Consider the following 15920-nt stretch of genomic DNA (forward strand, 5'->3'; position numbering starts at 1 on the left):
TGTCCTGGGAGCAGGACGTAGCTCTTGTCCTGCGGGGGCAGTGCCTGCACGCTGGGCAGTCAGGTGACCTCCGGACACCACTGCGGAGCCCTGTCCTGCGACAGCGGCTGTGGACGCCCGTCCGTCCTGCTCAGACGCAGGGTGCCCAGTCCAGCAGTGGTGGCCGAGGGCGGCAGCTTGCGTCCAGGCAGGGAGAGTCCTCGTGGCCCGGCCAGGGCGCCCTCTGGGGGGTTTAGGATGCTGCCGCTGGACACGGACTGTGCAGCCCTGTGCGAAACCGGGACAGTGTCCTGGCCGCAAGACTGCGTGCTGGGCTCTGGGCACGAGCGTGCCGGGGTGCCGGGGAGGGGTGCAGCCGGGGACGGGGAGACAGGGAGGTGGGGCGGGCCCTCCGCATGCCAGCACCCCCCAGCCGTCCACAGGTCAGCGCTCACGCGGTCCTGCTCCTCTGAGCTGCGGGCCCGCGAGGTTCACTGCACCTGTGGAGTTGACTCGCTGGGCAGCTGGGCAGCAACGCCTGCTCAGGTCTGACCGGGCCGGAGTTTCCCGACACCACCTTCCAGTGCCCAGTGTGCGTGAGCCTCCCCTCCCCAGGGTCAGCCCCCTCCCCTCCCCAGGGTCAGCCCCCCTCCCCTCCCCAGGGTCAGCCCCCCACCCCTCCCCTCCCCAGGGTCAGCCCCCCTCCCCTCCCCAGGGTCAGCCCCCCACTCCCCTCCCCAGGGTCAGTCCCCCTCCCCTCCCCAGGGTCAGTCCCCCTCCCCTCCCCAGGGTCAGCCCCCCCTCCCCTCCCCAGGGTCAGCCCCCCACCCCTCCCCAGGGTCAGCCCCCTCCCCTCCCCAGGGTCAGCCCCCTCCCCTCCCCAGGGTCAGCCCCCCCTCCCCAGGGTCAGCCCCAGGCGCTCACACCTGATACTGGTAGGAAAGCTGGTGGCTCTCTGTTCTCGCTCGTGGGTCAGAACAGTGCTTCTGTGTGTTGACCTTTATCCTGCCGCGTGCTTCCCACGCACTGACCAGTTCTAGCAGCTTCTGCAGTGTCCTGTGGGGTTTCCCAGACCGTGATGTCGGTGAGACAGGTGTCCTGTGCCTGTCCAGACCTTGCTTCCCTTTTCCTGCCTCCCCCGTGGCTGGGACCTGCCATGCGGAGCCGCGGTGGTGAGCACGCACGCCCTCACGGGGTTCCCGAGGCCGCACATGGCATGAGAACGCGCCTCATCAGGCCAGGGGCGTCTTCTCCCGGGCGCTGTGGCTTGGGGAGGCGTGCGCGTCCTGTGTGTTTGCACGGTGGGCTGCGTCGGGTGGGCTGTGTCTGTTGAGACCATCAGTGGCTTCTCCTCTTTACTTTGTTAACGTGTTGAATTACTTTGTTTCTCTAGTGGGAGCCCAGCCAGCTTTGCGTTCTGTTCCGGGCGGGCTGCACTGTGTGCTCGTGGTGAGCGGAGCGGCCCTTCTGACCCGGTGTCACACCGAAGTCGCTCGCCCTGTTGAGCACGGGTCTTGCCTCCGCATTCCTGAGGCCTGTGGCTAGTCCTGTTCCTTCCCTTGTCAGGCGTTTGCCTGCTGAGTTTGGTCTCAAAGAATGATTTGGAAATCGTTGCATCTCTTTGGTTTTTTAAAGACTTGCACAGAGTTGGTGCTGTTTTTTCCTTGAACGTTCAGTGGAAGTGACCAGGGTGGCGTGAGTCTGGCCTCGGAGACTGCTCTGTGAGGAGGAGCTCGCTACGAGTGCAGCTTCCTTAGTGCCCGTGGGGCTCTCTGGCTCCTCATTCTGGGGCGAGCTTCGGTGGCGGGTGACTTTCAGAGAACTTGTCTGTGTCGTCCTGGCTGTGAGACTGCCTGGCACAAGGTCCTCTCGCTGCCTTTCCGCATCTGTGGTCCGCACCGTGGCCGATGACATTGCCTGTGCCTCTCGCTGCCCCGTCTCAGCCCTGACCCTCCTGGCCGGGGTTACTGATGCTGCTGACCCCTCTCAAAGAAACCGCTTTGGGCTGTGTTTGTTTTTTTCGTTACTTTTCTGTGTTCTGTGTCCCTGACTTCCATTTTCGTCTTCATTTCCTTTGTCCTGCCTACGTGGGGTCTTATTTGCCCTTTTTATCGTAGTTTCTTAGGGTGGGAGCTGAAGTCGTCAGCCGGACAGAGAAGGCGGGCGTGCTGTGCTGGGGACCCCCCCCCCCCAACACCTTGGCTCTGCCAGCGGCAGCTTCATCACATTTCAGATGTTTGGGGACGTTTTTCATGTACTGTTTTCTGTCCTCCTGTATCAAGTATCTGTCACTGAACACCATCACCCCCAAACGTAGTGGCTCACGGGTCCCCCGGTCAGGGACCTGAGCACATGGCTGGGTCCTCTGGTCAGGGGCGGCCTGGCAGCACCCATCTCCAGCCCCCTGTGCAGGAGGACCAGCTCCCGAGTCCGCCCCGTGGCCCGGCCGTTCCTGGTGGGCTGTGGGGGGAGACCCCTTCAGTCCCCTGTCCTGTGGCAGCGTCCTCAGATCTCAGAGAACCGACAGCCCAAGGCAGACGTCACAGTCCGTGGTGGCACAGCTCGGCAGTCACAGCCCATCATGCTGCCATATTTCATGTCAGAAGCACGTCACACTCCGGGTGGGGTGACAGTGCATCGCACGACAGGGAGCCCCGGGGCGGGCCCTGCTCACTGACCCCTCAGGAGAGGGGTTACTCCTCCCTCCTGCCCTTCCTGGGGAGTGGCTTCTGCTGCTCTGTCTTCAAGGTCACCAGCCCTTCTCCGCAGGGTCTAGTCCTCCGCTAATCCCACACAGGGCGTGTCATCTTACCCCTGCCGTTGTCACCGAGCTCCGCGTGGCTCTTGTCGGCTCCGTTAATAACTCAGACTACCTGACGTGGGGTGAAGCTGTAAAGGTGCTTCGATGTCCTGTGCTCATTCTGACAGCTCTGCCAGTCGGCCGAGTTTCCTTCGATGGGCGTTTCTCCTCCCTGTGCTGCGTGGCTTCCTGTGGGCTGTGCGTCTGCCGCACACAGTGGCTTCCACCCCGCCGGGCACTGGTGTGCTTGTTGCCTGTGACTGCTGCTGGCCACGTTCACAGGTGCAGCTTGAGGACAGTGTGGGGCTTTCTTGGTTTAGGGTCTGTGGCAGGACCAGAGCAGCACATAGTTGGAGGCTGATTTAGCTCTTTTCTTTTTTTCCCAAGATTTTATTTATTGGTTTAGAGACAGAAGGATTGAGGAGCGAGAAACATCAGCTCATAGTAGTTGCTTCCTATATGTGCCTTGACCGGGCAAGCCCAGGGTTTCGAACCGGTGACCTCAGCATTCCAGGTCGACACTTTATCCACTGCACCCTGCAGGCCAGGCTGGGCTAGCTGTCTCTGAGGTGAGACGCCTCCTGCTCCTCCAGCCTGTGTCGTAGGGGGGCTGTGTGGTGGGGCGGGTTTCCCGTGGTGTGGGGCTGTGTGGTGGGGCGGGTTTCCCGTGCTGTGGGGCCACGCCCCCATGGCGGTATTTGCTGCCATCCTCGTGGGCGTCTCTTCCTGGCCTCAGTGGCCCCCGCACTCACACCATCATCAGTACTTGGCTGGGGATGTGGGGACCGCTCAGTCCTGCCTCTATGCCTGGCTCTCCTCGTGGACACTCGGTCCTGTGTCCTCTGCCCCCCTTGCTCTCCCCAAACTCTCAGCTCTGTCTCCCCCACCCGGAGGGCCTGCCAGCTCTGCCTAGCCCCCTGGGAGGGGGCCTGCGCCATGGCGCCCACCTGTGACGGGGGGGGGGGGCTGGCCGGAAACGGCCCCGCGGGCCCCCACCCCCCACGTGCGCTCCCCCCACCGCCAGGCGCAGAACAGCTGTGCGGGGACCTGGAACAGAGCGCCCGCGGGACACGCAGTGGTGTAAAAATAGGAGAATAATAACCACTTGGGCTTGGGGCTGACCTGCAACTGGTGAGTGCCCAGCCTCACCCCCCCAGCCGCGCCGGGGAAGGTCGCCAGCCGGGACGGTGAATTCCAATAGCATCGGTATAATTAGAGCGTGCCGTATTTGGACGGTTTTCTCAGCACAATTAAGCAGGAATAATTGGGCGAGCTATTTTCCCGTGCTGGACACACTTTCTGCTTCCGTTCTCAGCTTCTGTCCAAGTCGTGCTGACCCGCCTGCCCCCCTGTTCCTCCTGCTTGCTCAGGCGGGTCAGCGGCGGCCTCCTCTGGGTCTGTCTGCCTGTGTGGGCACCAGGGGCCCAGCGTAGTGTGGTCTCACCCAGGTCAGCTGCCCCGAGGGACACGAGTCCTGGACAGAGCGTGCGGGGTGTCCTGGGGACGCCTCTAGAGAGCGGTGTCGGTCTGGGCTTTTGGGGGAGCCCCCCGCCTGGCCTCTAAGATGAGGAGGCTTCACCAGCACGGAGGGACACCAGCTTTGACGGTGGCCAGAACAGGCGGGCGGGCTCAGTAGAGGACCAGGGTGGCCCATGTGGTGCCGGGACAGGGTCCTGAGGCAGTCAGAGCGGCTAGAGCTGAGAGGGCAGCCAGGCGGGCTGGACAGCACGTCCTCACGGCCACCTGAGAGCAGGAGGCGGGCGGCCGGGCAGCGTGACTCACACCAGCGTGTGCAGCACCTCCAGCTGCCGCACCAGGCTGGGGCAGGTGGACAGGGAGCCCACAGAGGCGCTCTCCCACGGGGCGGGTCGGCTCTGGGAGGAAGGCCGACAGGTGGGTGCAGGGCGTCCTCACCGCAGCCAAGCATGTCCCCGGCCAGTGCGGGGCCCAGGTGTCTGCCCGTGTCGGAGGCAGGGACAGCGTTGTGCTCACTCCCCTGTTCTCAGCTGTTCATCTCCTGGAGACAGAACTTAGATGATGTGTGTGCAGTCAGACTGCACGCAGCTCCGAGCTGCACCGCGGCTGCGAGGACATGCTCCCCAGGGGTCCACGTTCGCTTTGCGTGTGCGTGTGTGTGTGTACATGTGTGTGAGTGTGTGTGCATGAGCGTGCATGTGTTTGTGAGTGCATGTGTATGTGATTGTGTGTGTGTGTGTGAGTGTGTGTGCGCGTGTGTGTGAGTGTGTACAGCCACAGCACAGGCTATTCCGGCTCGGAAGCTCAAGGCGAGTTCCTGGTGACATCAGCCTGTGACCTCAGACTCTCGGTCGAGAACCGGGGTCCCCTTTGAAGACGGGAGCACTTTGTTCTCACAGCAGAACCGAGATGCCCTGCTGGTCCTGAGAGCGTGTCTGCAGACAGCCCGGCCCACGGGGGCCGGCTGGTCCCAGGAGGAGGAGGCTGTGCGGGAGGGCCTGGGGCTGGCGCCTGTGGGCAGTCCCGGCCCCTGCAGCGTGGGCGAGAGCTGGTCACCGCGGGGCTTTCCCTCGGTCCAGGTGCAGCCCCTCACTCTTCTCAGCCACGCCTGGTTTGCAGGCGAGACCCAGAGATTTGTTCTGTGCCCAGGGCCACACGCTTTCGGTGTCAGGCAGGGTGTTGGACGGCTGTGGGGGTGAGGACAGCTTTGTCCCCAGGACAGTGGTGGCTCAGGGGAGGTGGGGAGGTGACTGCAGGCAGGTGTGCTCTGCCCGCCTCCCCGCATGCAGCCCTGCTCCCCGGCCGGAGGGAGGGGCGCTGAGACAGGAGCAGTGGGGCTTCGCGGAGAGCAGGGCCACCTGGAGCGGAGTCCCGTTAGATGCCCGTTGCCCACAGATCTGAACAGGAAACATTTGTGCCACCAGAAACAGCACCGTCAGCCGCCTGCTCTGGGCCTCGCACCTGCCAGCTGCCCATCGGGACGGGGTAGCATCTCAGGAAGGCCAGTGCGGGAGCGGACAGCTGGCGGGGCTTCCTGAGGGCCCTGGGCAGCCGCTATCTGTGGCCCCAGCGTCCACAGCCAGGTCTGCGCCAGGCCGGTTCTCATGGGGCCCACGGGCACAGACGGTGGTCAGAGAGTCACAGGCAAGCGAGCGTCTCAGCCCTGGGGCGGGTGTGGGGGCTGCCACGAACCAGGCCTGTGGGCAGGAGAGTGGGGCATGTGAACAACTGCTGGCCTTTACTGACCAGGGCGTGCCTCGTCCACCATCCGGTTCCAGGACAGCCATGCTGGGCTTAGCTTGTTTTGTTTCAGGGCCATGCTGAGTCCTGAGAAGTCTTTGCCTAGTCCTAGATACTGAACTGTTTGTTCTGTTGTTGTTTTTTTTAAGTTTTATGTTTTCCATTTAAGTCCATGATACATTTGAGTTAAATTTTGTAGGCCCTGGCTGGTTGGCTCAGCGGTAGAGCGTTGGCCTGGCATGCGGGGGACCCGGGTTCGATTCCCGGCCAGGGCACACAGGAGAAGCGCCCATCTGCTTCTCCACCCCTCCCCCCCTCCTTCCTCTCTGTCTCTCTCTTCCCCTCCCGCAGCCAAGGCTCCATTGGAGCAAAGATGGCCCGGGCGCTGAGGATGGCTCCTTGGCCTCTGCCCCAGGCGCTGGAGTGGCTCTGGTCGCGGCAGAGCGACGCCCCAGAGGGGCAGAGCATCGCCCCCTGGTGGGCATGCCGGGTGGATCCCGGTCGGACACTTGCGGGAGTCTGTCTGCCTCCCCACTTCTCACTGAATAAAAAAATATATATATTGTGTCAGCCTGACCAGCAGTGGCGCAGTGGATAGAGTGTTAGCCTGGGACACTGAGGATCCAGGTTTGAAACCCAAGGTGCTAACTTGAATGCAGGGTCACCAACTTGAGCATGGGGTCATCAGCATGATCTCAAGGCCCTTGGCTTGAGCCAAGGGTCGCTGGCTTGAGCAAGGGGTCACTCGGTCTGCTGTCCCTTGGACTAGTCCCCTGGTCAAGGCACATATGAGAAACCAATCAATGAACAACTAAGGTGTCACAACGAAGACTTGATGTTTCTCATTCCTCTCCCTTCCTGCGTGTCTCGCTCTGTCTCTTCCTCCCCCTCACAAGGTAGGGAGATAGACAGACAGACAGATTCGTTCTGTATATCTGAGGTTAAGTCATAAAAGTTTTTTAAACCAGGGACGTCCAACTGCTCCAAAACCCTCTGTGAGAGAGGCGCCCCCTCCTCTGTTAAACTTTCAGACTTTGGTTACTGATGAGCTGGGCATTTCTGTGAGTCTCTTGGCTTGTCTTTTGGTCCGTGTGTCTGTCCGCTCCCCGCAGTTTGCTGAGGGCTTGTGTCAGGATGCACAAGGGGTTGTTATGTCAGGTGTTTTTTCAGTGTCAGCCGACAGGGGCACCTGGCCTTTCTTCTGTGGACTGGGGTTCGGCGGGCAGGGCCCCTCGGTGGGTGCTCAGACGTGGCGTCAGACCCCACAGGTGTTCCTGCGTGTTCTCCCGTGCTGCGAGGGAGCTCGCTGGCGTGTGGAGGGTGTCTGCCCGAGTCACTGGAGTGACGGGCTGGTGTGCTCGCCGACTGTCGACTTGTTCCTGCGTGTTCTCCCGTGCTGCGAGGGAGCTCGCTGGCGTGTGGAGGGTGTCTGCCCGAGTCACTGGAGTGACGGGCTGGTGTGCTCGCCGACTGTCGACTTGTTCCTGCGTGTTCTCCCGTGCTGCGAGGGAGCTCGCTGGCGTGTGGAGGGTGTCTGCCCGAGTCACTGGAGTGACGGGCTGGTGTGCTCGCCGACTGTCGACTTGTTCCTGCGTGTTCTCCCGTGCTGCGAGGGAGCTCGCTGGCGTGTGGAGGGTGTCTGCCCGAGTCACTGGAGTGACCGGCTGGTGTGCTCGCCGACTGTCGACTTGTTCCTGCGTGTTCTCCCGTGCTGCGAGGGAGCTCGCTGGCGTGTGGAGGGTGTCTGCCCGAGTCACTGGAGTGACGGGCTGGTGTGCTCGCCGACTGTCGACTTGTTCCTGCGTGTTCTCCCGTGCTGCGAGGGAGCTCGCTGGCGTGTGGAGGGTGTCTGCCCGAGTCACTGGAGTGACCGGCTGGTGTGCTCGCCGACTGTCGACTTGTTCCTGCGTGTTCTCCCGTGCTGCGAGGGAGCTCGCTGGCGTGTGGAGGGTGTCTGCCCGAGTCACTGGAGTGACCGGCTGGTGTGCTCGCCGACTGTCGACTTGTTCCTGCGTGTTCTCCCGTGCTGCGAGGGAGCTCGCTGGCGTGTGGAGGGTGTCTGCCCGAGTCACTGGAGTGACGGGCTGGTGTGCTCGCCGACTGTCGACTTGTTCCTGCGTGTTCTCCCGTGCTGCGAGGGAGCTCGCTGGCGTGTGGAGGGTGTCTGCCCGAGTCACTGGAGTGACCGGCTGGTGTGCTCGCCGACTGTCGACTTGTTCCTGCGTGTTCTCCCGTGCTGCGAGGGAGCTCGCTGGCGTGTGGAGGGTGTCTGCCCGAGTCACTGGAGTGACCGGCTGGTGTGCTCGCCGACTGTCGACTTGTTCCTGCGTGTTCTCCCGTGCTGCGAGGGAGCTCGCTGGCGTGTGGAGGGTGTCTGCCCGAGTCACTGGAGTGACGGGCTGGTGTGCTCGCCGACTGTCGACTTGTTCCTGCGTGTTCTCCCGTGCTGCGAGGGAGCTCGCTGGCGTGTGGAGGGTGTCTGCCCGAGTCACTGGAGTGACGGGCTGGTGTGCTCGCCGACTGTCGACTTGTTCCTGCGTGTTCTCCCGTGCTGCGAGGGAGCTCGCTGGCGTGTGGAGGGTGTCTGCCCGAGTCACTGGAGTGACGGGCTGGTGTGCTCGCCGACTGTCGACTTGTTCCTGCGTGTTCTCCCGTGCTGCGAGGGAGCTCGCTGGCGTGTGGAGGGTGTCTGCCCGAGTCACTGGAGTGACCGGCTGGTGTGCTCGCCGACTGTCGACTTGTTCCTGCGTGTTCTCCCGTGCTGCGAGGGAGCTCGCTGGCGTGTGGAGGGTGTCTGCCCGAGTCACTGGAGTGACCGGCTGGTGTGCTCGCCGACTGTCGACTTGTTCCTGCGTGTTCTCCCGTGCTGCGAGGGAGCTCGCTGGCGTGTGGAGGGTGTCTGCCCGAGTCACTGGAGTGACGGGCTGGTGTGCTCGCCGACTGTCGACTTGTTCCTGCGTGTTCTCCCGTGCTGCGAGGGAGCTCGCTGGCGTGTGGAGGGTGTCTGCCCGAGTCACTGGAGTGACCGGCTGGTGTGCTCGCCGACTGTCGACTTGTTCCTGCGTGTTCTCCCGTGCTGCGAGGGAGCTCGCTGGCGTGTGGAGGGTGTCTGCCCGAGTCACTGGAGTGACCGGCTGGTGTGCTCGCCGACTGTCGACTTGTTCCTGCGTGTTCTCCCGTGCTGCGAGGGAGCTCGCTGGCGTGTGGAGGGTGTCTGCCCGAGTCCCTGGAGTGACGGGCTGGTGTGCTCGCCGACTGTCGACTTGTTCCTGCGTGTTCTCCCGTGCTGCGAGGGAGCTCGCTGGCGTGTGGAGGGTGTCTGCCCGAGTCACTGGAGTGACGGGCTGGTGTGCTCACCGACTGTCGACTTGTTCCTGCGTGTTCTCCCGTGCTGCGAGGGAGCTCGCTGGCGTGTGGAGGGTGTCTGCCCGAGTCACTGGAGTGACGGGCTGGTGTGCTCGCCGACTGTCAACTTGTTCCTGCGTGTTCTCCCGTGCTGCGAGGGAGCTCGCTGGCGTGTGGAGGGTGTCTGCCCGAGTCACTGGAGTGACGGGCTGGTGTGCTCGCCGACTGTCGACTTGTTCCTGCGTGTTCTCCCGTGCTGCGAGGGAGCTCGCTGGCGTGTGGAGGGTGTCTGCCCGAGTCACTGGAGTGACGGGCTGGTGTGCTCGCCGACTGTCGACTTGTTCCTGCGTGTTCTCCCGTGCTGCGAGGGAGCTCGCTGGCGTGTGGAGGGTGTCTGCCCGAGTCACTGGAGTGACGGGCTGGTGTGCTCGCCGACTGTCGACTTGTTCCTGCGTGTTCTCCCGTGCTGCGAGGGAGCTCGCTGGCGTGTGGAGGGTGTCTGCCCGAGTCACTGGAGTGACGGGCTGGTGTGCTCGCCGACTGTCGACTTGTTCCTGCGTGTTCTCCCGTGCTGCGAGGGAGCTCGCTGGCGTGTGGAGGGTGTCTGCCCGAGTCACTGGAGTGACGGGCTGGTGTGCTCGCCGACTGTCGACTTGTTCCTGCGTGTTCTCCCGTGCTGCGAGGGAGCTCGCTGGCGTGTGGAGGGTGTCTGCCCGAGTCACTGGAGTGACGGGCTGGTGTGCTCGCCGACTGTCGACTTTGGGAACACTGTCTCCTCGTGTTCTGTGCAGAGTTGGTATTCCTGTTTCAGTGTTTGATGGAATTCTGCCGTGAAACCGTCTGGGACTGGAGAGTTCTTTCCGAGGCACTTCTTCATTACAGATTCGGTGTGGGTGACGGTCACGGGGCGGCTCAGGCATCCGTCACCTCGGCCGTGTTTTGGTACCTTGTGGTTTTCAAGGAATTGCCCGATTCTTCTGAGTTGTCAAGTGTGTGAGCATGACAGGTCTTCTGCAGTGTTTTCTCATTGTGTTTTAGTGGGTCCAGCGCCTGTTCGGTGTCTGCGATCGGTGACGTCACCCCCCTCGGCCTCTGTCGGCGTTGCTGTGGAGCCGCCTGCGTGCCGCCTGCCGAGTCATTGGTTCTCACCCTGGTCCCTTCGGTTCTGTCCCGGTTACCCCGCCCTCCGCGCTGGGGTCTTCTTTGCTCGCCTGTCCCAGGGGTATCGGGGAGCTCACAGTGATGCGGCCCCTCTCCTCCCAGCGAGCTCCGCTGTCCGGCCTCGCGCCCTAGCGCTCTGGGGCGCCCTGTCCCTCCAGGCGTCCTCGCTGTCCACGGGCGCTCGCTGTGAGCTGCTCGGTTCCCTGCCCCCTGTCGCTGGGTGCTCCCTCCTCTCTCCTGAGCGGCCCCCGGGGGCTCCAGCTCCCCAGCCTCACTCGGCCCCACTAGCAACACCCCCACACACGCACAGCGGCCTCCGCTGCCCCAGGAGCACCTGCCCCGCCCGCTGCGTTCTTGTTGCTGGATCAGAACCCAGGGCCACACCCGCAGGGGTTTCATCCGTGTGCCCCTCCCTGTCTGCGGGGGGGGGGGGTTCATCCGTGCGCCCTTCCCTGTCTGCGGGGGGGGGGATTCATCTGTGCGCCCCTCCCTGTCTGCGGGGGGGGGGGTTCATCCATGCGCCCCTCCCTGTCTGCGGGGGGTTTCATCTGTGCGCCCCTCCCTGTCTGCAGTGGGGGGGGTTTCATCCGTGCGCCCCTCCCTGTCTGCAGGGGGGGGTCTCATCTGTGCGCCCCTCCCTGTCTGTGGGGGGGTCTCATCCGTGCGCCCCTCCCTGTCTGCGGGGGGGGGGGTTCATCCCCCTCCCTGTCTTTCTTCAGCGCCCTCGGCAGCGGGCGACCTTCTACTCACAGGGGTCCCATCGCGCTCGCCTCTGGCCTAGGAGTCCTGGCAGCCCGCGGTGGGGGCCCCCACGAAGGAGAGGGGAGTCCTGTCTCTGCCCCGTGGGGCCTGTGCTGGCCCCGAGCAGCTCCCGGGTACAGGAAGAAGTGCCACCCAGCTCCGCCCTGCCTTCGAGACCCCGAGAGGACTGGGAGGGGCGGCCCCTTTGGAGGCAGGAACCACGTGAGCTCCGTGCAGGGTCACCTGACGTGCCTTTGAGAGTGACCCACAGCGCAGGGCCAGGAGGGGTCTGGCGGCCTCTGACCCTGCAGTCAGGCCTCCCTGCCCACGACGCCCCCAGGGTCCCTGCACACAGGCCTCCTCATTTGTGACCGCTCCTGGGACACGCGCCGTGCAGCTGACTGGAGGCCAGTGTGGTCTGCTGGAGGCCAGGCCAGGGTCTGAGCGGTGACGGCCAGCCACCAGGCCAGAGCGTCATCGTTAGGGCTGAGCGTGCGGTCCCCACAGGGTGCCCACGGCCGCACAGCCCCCGGTCACTTGCGGAGGCCAGGACAGAGGAGGCAGACACGGGGACGGCTCCAGCCACAGCTGGCACGCCTTCCTGGGCAATTTGCTTTTTAAAAAATTGCGTTCTGGTTTTAAGTGAGCAGCTGTGATTAGCGTGATTTACAAGGTACCTGGGGACCGGGTGGTGTTTGAGCGTGGCAGCGCGCCGAGCAGAGACGGACGGACGGACGGCCACGCGCAGACATGTTCTGCTGACGTGGCGGCCGCGGCCACTGCCCCTCACAGGCCCCGGGGGAGCGGGGTGGCGGGCACTGGTCACCTCCCCCACGGGGCCCCAGCAGCACACGGGGGTGTGGCTGCCGCACCACGGGCATGCTGGCGGTGGCGGGCTCCACGCAGGCTGAGCCCGTCTGTCCCGCGCGGCAGCTGCAGAGACGGCTGTGGTGAGGAGTCTGGCTCGCAATGCGGGTTAGGACCCCACGGCCCCCAGGGATGGGGGCGCCCAGGGGGCGGCTGCTTTTAAGTCAGAGCACGTCCGGGCGGGTGGGGGCCTGGTGGTGGGGGGGAGGGGGGCTGAGTCAGAGCACGTCCGGCTGGGCGGGGGCCTGGGGGCGGGGCTGCCTCAACTGCCCGGGTGGGAGCCCCCCCCCCAGTCGGCGCTGTGCCTGCTGCCTGTGCCCCCCCCCCCAGCACAGTGAGGAGAATCAGCCCTTCTGACATTTAGGGGAAATTCAGGTCGAGAACAGAAGGCAGAATGAAAGGATTTTCTTGGGAAAAGGTCAGAGTGGTTTCTTGTACTTTGTTTAGAAATGGTTTGTGCTGAACTGTGACAAGGCTGAACGTCTTGACAGGCAGCCAAGCCGAGCTCAGAGGGAGGAGGCGGCCCAGGGAGGCCCCTCTCCCAGGAGCCCACGGAGGCGCAGGGGCGGGGGGCAGCAGGCAGGCAGCTCCCGGAGGGGGGCACCGCCCCTCCCAAGTCCCCTCCAGGCCCTCAGGTAGTGGCTGCACTAAGGACACCTGCCCGCAGGTGAGGGCCAACACCTGGGGGCCGGCCCAGGCCGTTCTGGGCAGCTGGGCAGAGGGACCCTGGTTTTGATAAACAGCTCTGCTGAGAGGGAGGTCAGGGCCCCTGCGGTGTACCCGTTACCGTGCCCGCCTCAGCCTGGAGCTCGCGGAGCTGCGGGCCTGCGCCTGCTCTGCTGTGGCGCGTCCCCACCCCGCAGAGGAGCCCGCTCCACGCAGTCACTCGTCTCTCTGTCCCCAGCCCCGCCCGGCCACCGCTCCCCTGCCCTCTCTCTCTGTGGACACTTGGTGCGGGTGGCATCATGCCGACATGGACGTCTGTGTCCGTGAGCACGTTTTCACGCTCACCTGTGTGTGGTGTGTGTCAGGACGTCGCCCCTTCTCGTGGCTGAGCCGTGGCCCCGGTGGCTGCACCACATTTTCTGTCTCCTGTCACCTGTGGACGGCTGCTTTCACATGTGACGGGGGTGACCTGGGCAGGTCTCCGTGGGCACAGGTGTTCCCCTTCCTCCGGGGAGCACGCCGCGAGTGGGGTTGCTGGGTCACATGGCTAACCCGGTACGGACCCACCACAGTGGACACACCGCAGTGGACACACCGTCCCTCCAGGTCAGGTCCTCGTCACACCCTCGCCAGCTGGTGCTGGTTCTCCTGTCTCTGGTCTCGGGCCTCTCGCAGTGAGAACTGACGTCTGCCGTGGTTTGACGGGCGTCTCCCAAACACCAGGGGCGTCGAGCAGCCTGCCCTGTGCTTCTGGGCCGTCTCTTGCCTCCCCGGGAGGCCTGTCCACCCAGAGCCTCTGCCCACCTGTGACTGTGTTGTCTTCTTGTCCGAGCTGTAAGAGCTGCAGGTGTCTGGACGCGAGCCCTCTACAGACACACACCCAACAGGGAGCGTTCTGCAGGGTTTCCGGGGCCGTGCGGCAGGTGCACTGCGGGCGTGCAGCCCAGGAAGGGCCGCGGGTGCCCTTCTCTTTCATGGTTGCCGTGACGGGAATCAGGTTCAGCGGCACCTTGGCCTTCATCTTTCTTTTTTTATAATTCAGTGAAAAAGCAGGGAGGCAGTCAGACAGACTCCCTCATGCGCCCGACTGGCATCCACTGGGCACACCCACCAGGGGGCGATGCTCTTCCCATCTGGGGCGTCGCTCTGTTGCGACCAGAGCCACTCCAGCGCCTGGGGCAGAGGCCAAGGAGCCATCCCCAGCGCCCGGGCCATCTTTGCTCCAATGGAGCCTTGGCTGCGGGAGGGGAAGAGAGAGACAGAGAGGAAGGAGAGGGGGAGGGGTGGAGAAGCAGATGGGCGCCTCTCCTGTGTGCCCTGGCCGGGAATCGAACCCGGGATTCCTGCACGCCAGGCCAACACTCTACCACTGAGCCAACTGGCCAGGGCAACCTTCGTCTTAAAAGGGGACCATGCTGGGCCCTGCAGCCCCAGAGCACCTGGTAAGCACCTGTCTGTCCCTGAGAGTGCTCAGTGCTCAGGGCGGCACTGGTCACCAGCACGTAGACTGTGAGGCTGCATCCTTGTCACCGGTTGGGTCTGAGGGTGGAGAGGGTGGGTGGGTGACCTGGAGGGTCTGCTGAGCTAAAGCCACACCCATGCCCCAGCCTCGAGATTTCAGAACTGTGGGTGAGACCACACCCACTGAGACGGGACTGCCCCCACCCCCAGGAGGCTGGGGAAATGGGTCACCTGCTGGCAGCGCCTGGATGTGGGCGGCCGGGCGGCCTCTGTGAGCTCTGTGGTCTGGCAGGCGGGTCCCTGTCTGGCCTGGGCCCTGACAGCACAAGGGAGGCTGGGGCAGCAGGCCGTGGCTCCCACTCGCTGGGGCCTCCTGGGCCGTGGGGGAGGGAGTGGGAGACCCCCCCCGGCCACCGCAGCGCTAACCATTGCCCCCTCTCCCCCCCTGCAGGCCACGGGGCCCTCGGGGAGCAGGATGCAGCTGCTGGAGACGGAGTTTTCGCGCACGGTGCCCGAGCTCATCGCCCTGCACCTGCTGCAGCAGGACAGCATCCCCGCCTTCCTCAGCGCCCTCACCCTCGAGCTCTTCAGCCGCCAGACCCTGGCCTAGCCGCGCCCTCGCTCTGGAGGTGGGGGCGGGCGCCGTGAAGACACGGGGGCCCTGAGCCCCTCCCAGAGGACCGCACAGGCCGGTGGGCTTGCCTCCCCGCGTGGGTGAAGCTGCCCAGGGCGCCAGTCCCTGAGCTCAGGCCACTCAGCAAGGAAGGGCTCCACCCTCTGTCCTGTCCCCCCACCACGGTGGCCCACATGCCACTTAATGCCCCGCTTGGGAGCCCAGCAGGTGTACCTGTGGCCACCAGACAAAGACCCTGTTCTTATGAAATAAAGTTTCCTCCTGACCACCTGTCCGCTTGCTGTGTTTATCTGATGCCTGGGCCGGTGAGCTGCCCGGGGGCCCCCATGCAGGCCCGAGCCCAGGAGAGCTGTGGGGGCAGCGGGGCCGGCACGGGAGAGGAAGTGCTGGCAGCCTCCCCGCCACAGAAGACGAAGGTGTCCCTGCTTTCTGCCCACAGAGTCTGCACCCAGCACACACGTCTCAGACGCCCGCCACCTGCCTCCTGGACCCGATGCATCCTCCCCAAGAGCGGGCCTGGGAGGCGAGCTGCCCCGCCCCCTGAGCCCCGCCCCACTCCTGAGCCCCGCCCCACCCCGTGATCCCAACCCCGCCCCTGAGCCCCGCCCCGCCCCGTGATCCCAGCCCCGCCCACCCCAAGCCCCGCCCCCCAGTCGAAGGAGGAGACTCCTTCTCAGGCCGCTTGGACCAGAACGCGAGCCTCAGGCAGGGGTGCGGGCGGCCAGCTGCAGCCCCGGCTCTCCTGCTGGAACCCCAGCCCCTGTTCACAGCACAGCCCTGGGGGCTTTGCTGTCCCCTGCCCACAGAGCAGAAGGTGAGGGCGTGGAGGGGTGGCTTCTGGGGCCACAGGTTGATCAGAGCCGGGACCTGTCCAGCCAGGGTCATTGGCCCTGTGGACACTTTGGGTGAGCTGCACTCGAGAGAGGACAGAGGCTGCCACGTCACTGCGGTCACCGTCACCGTCAGCAGTGGGACAGCAACAAGGCTCGTTTCCAAACTGCTCTGCCCCACGCTGGAGGCCGGCTAAGCCACGGGTGCTCAGAGGGAGCG

General features: G+C 64.5%; 1 protein-coding gene across 5 annotated transcripts in view; it reads left to right on the forward strand.

Moving 5' to 3' along the window:
- The window catches only part of MAD1L1 (mitotic arrest deficient 1 like 1), a 318931-nt gene extending 303791 nt beyond the window's left edge, over window positions 1–15140 (forward strand). For all 5 annotated transcript variants that reach the window (XM_066344271.1, XM_066344270.1, XM_066344272.1 and 2 more), the window contains one exon: window positions 14688–15140. In XM_066344271.1, coding sequence (XP_066200368.1) covers window positions 14688–14846 — 159 coding nt within the window. In that variant the 3' untranslated portion in view covers window positions 14847–15140. The remainder of the gene's footprint in view (window positions 1–14687) is intronic.
- The last annotated feature ends 780 nt before the right edge of the window (window positions 15141–15920 follow it).

This window comes from Saccopteryx leptura, chromosome 6, assembly GCF_036850995.1.
Source record: "Saccopteryx leptura isolate mSacLep1 chromosome 6, mSacLep1_pri_phased_curated, whole genome shotgun sequence".
NCBI lineage: Eukaryota > Metazoa > Chordata > Mammalia > Chiroptera > Emballonuridae > Saccopteryx > Saccopteryx leptura.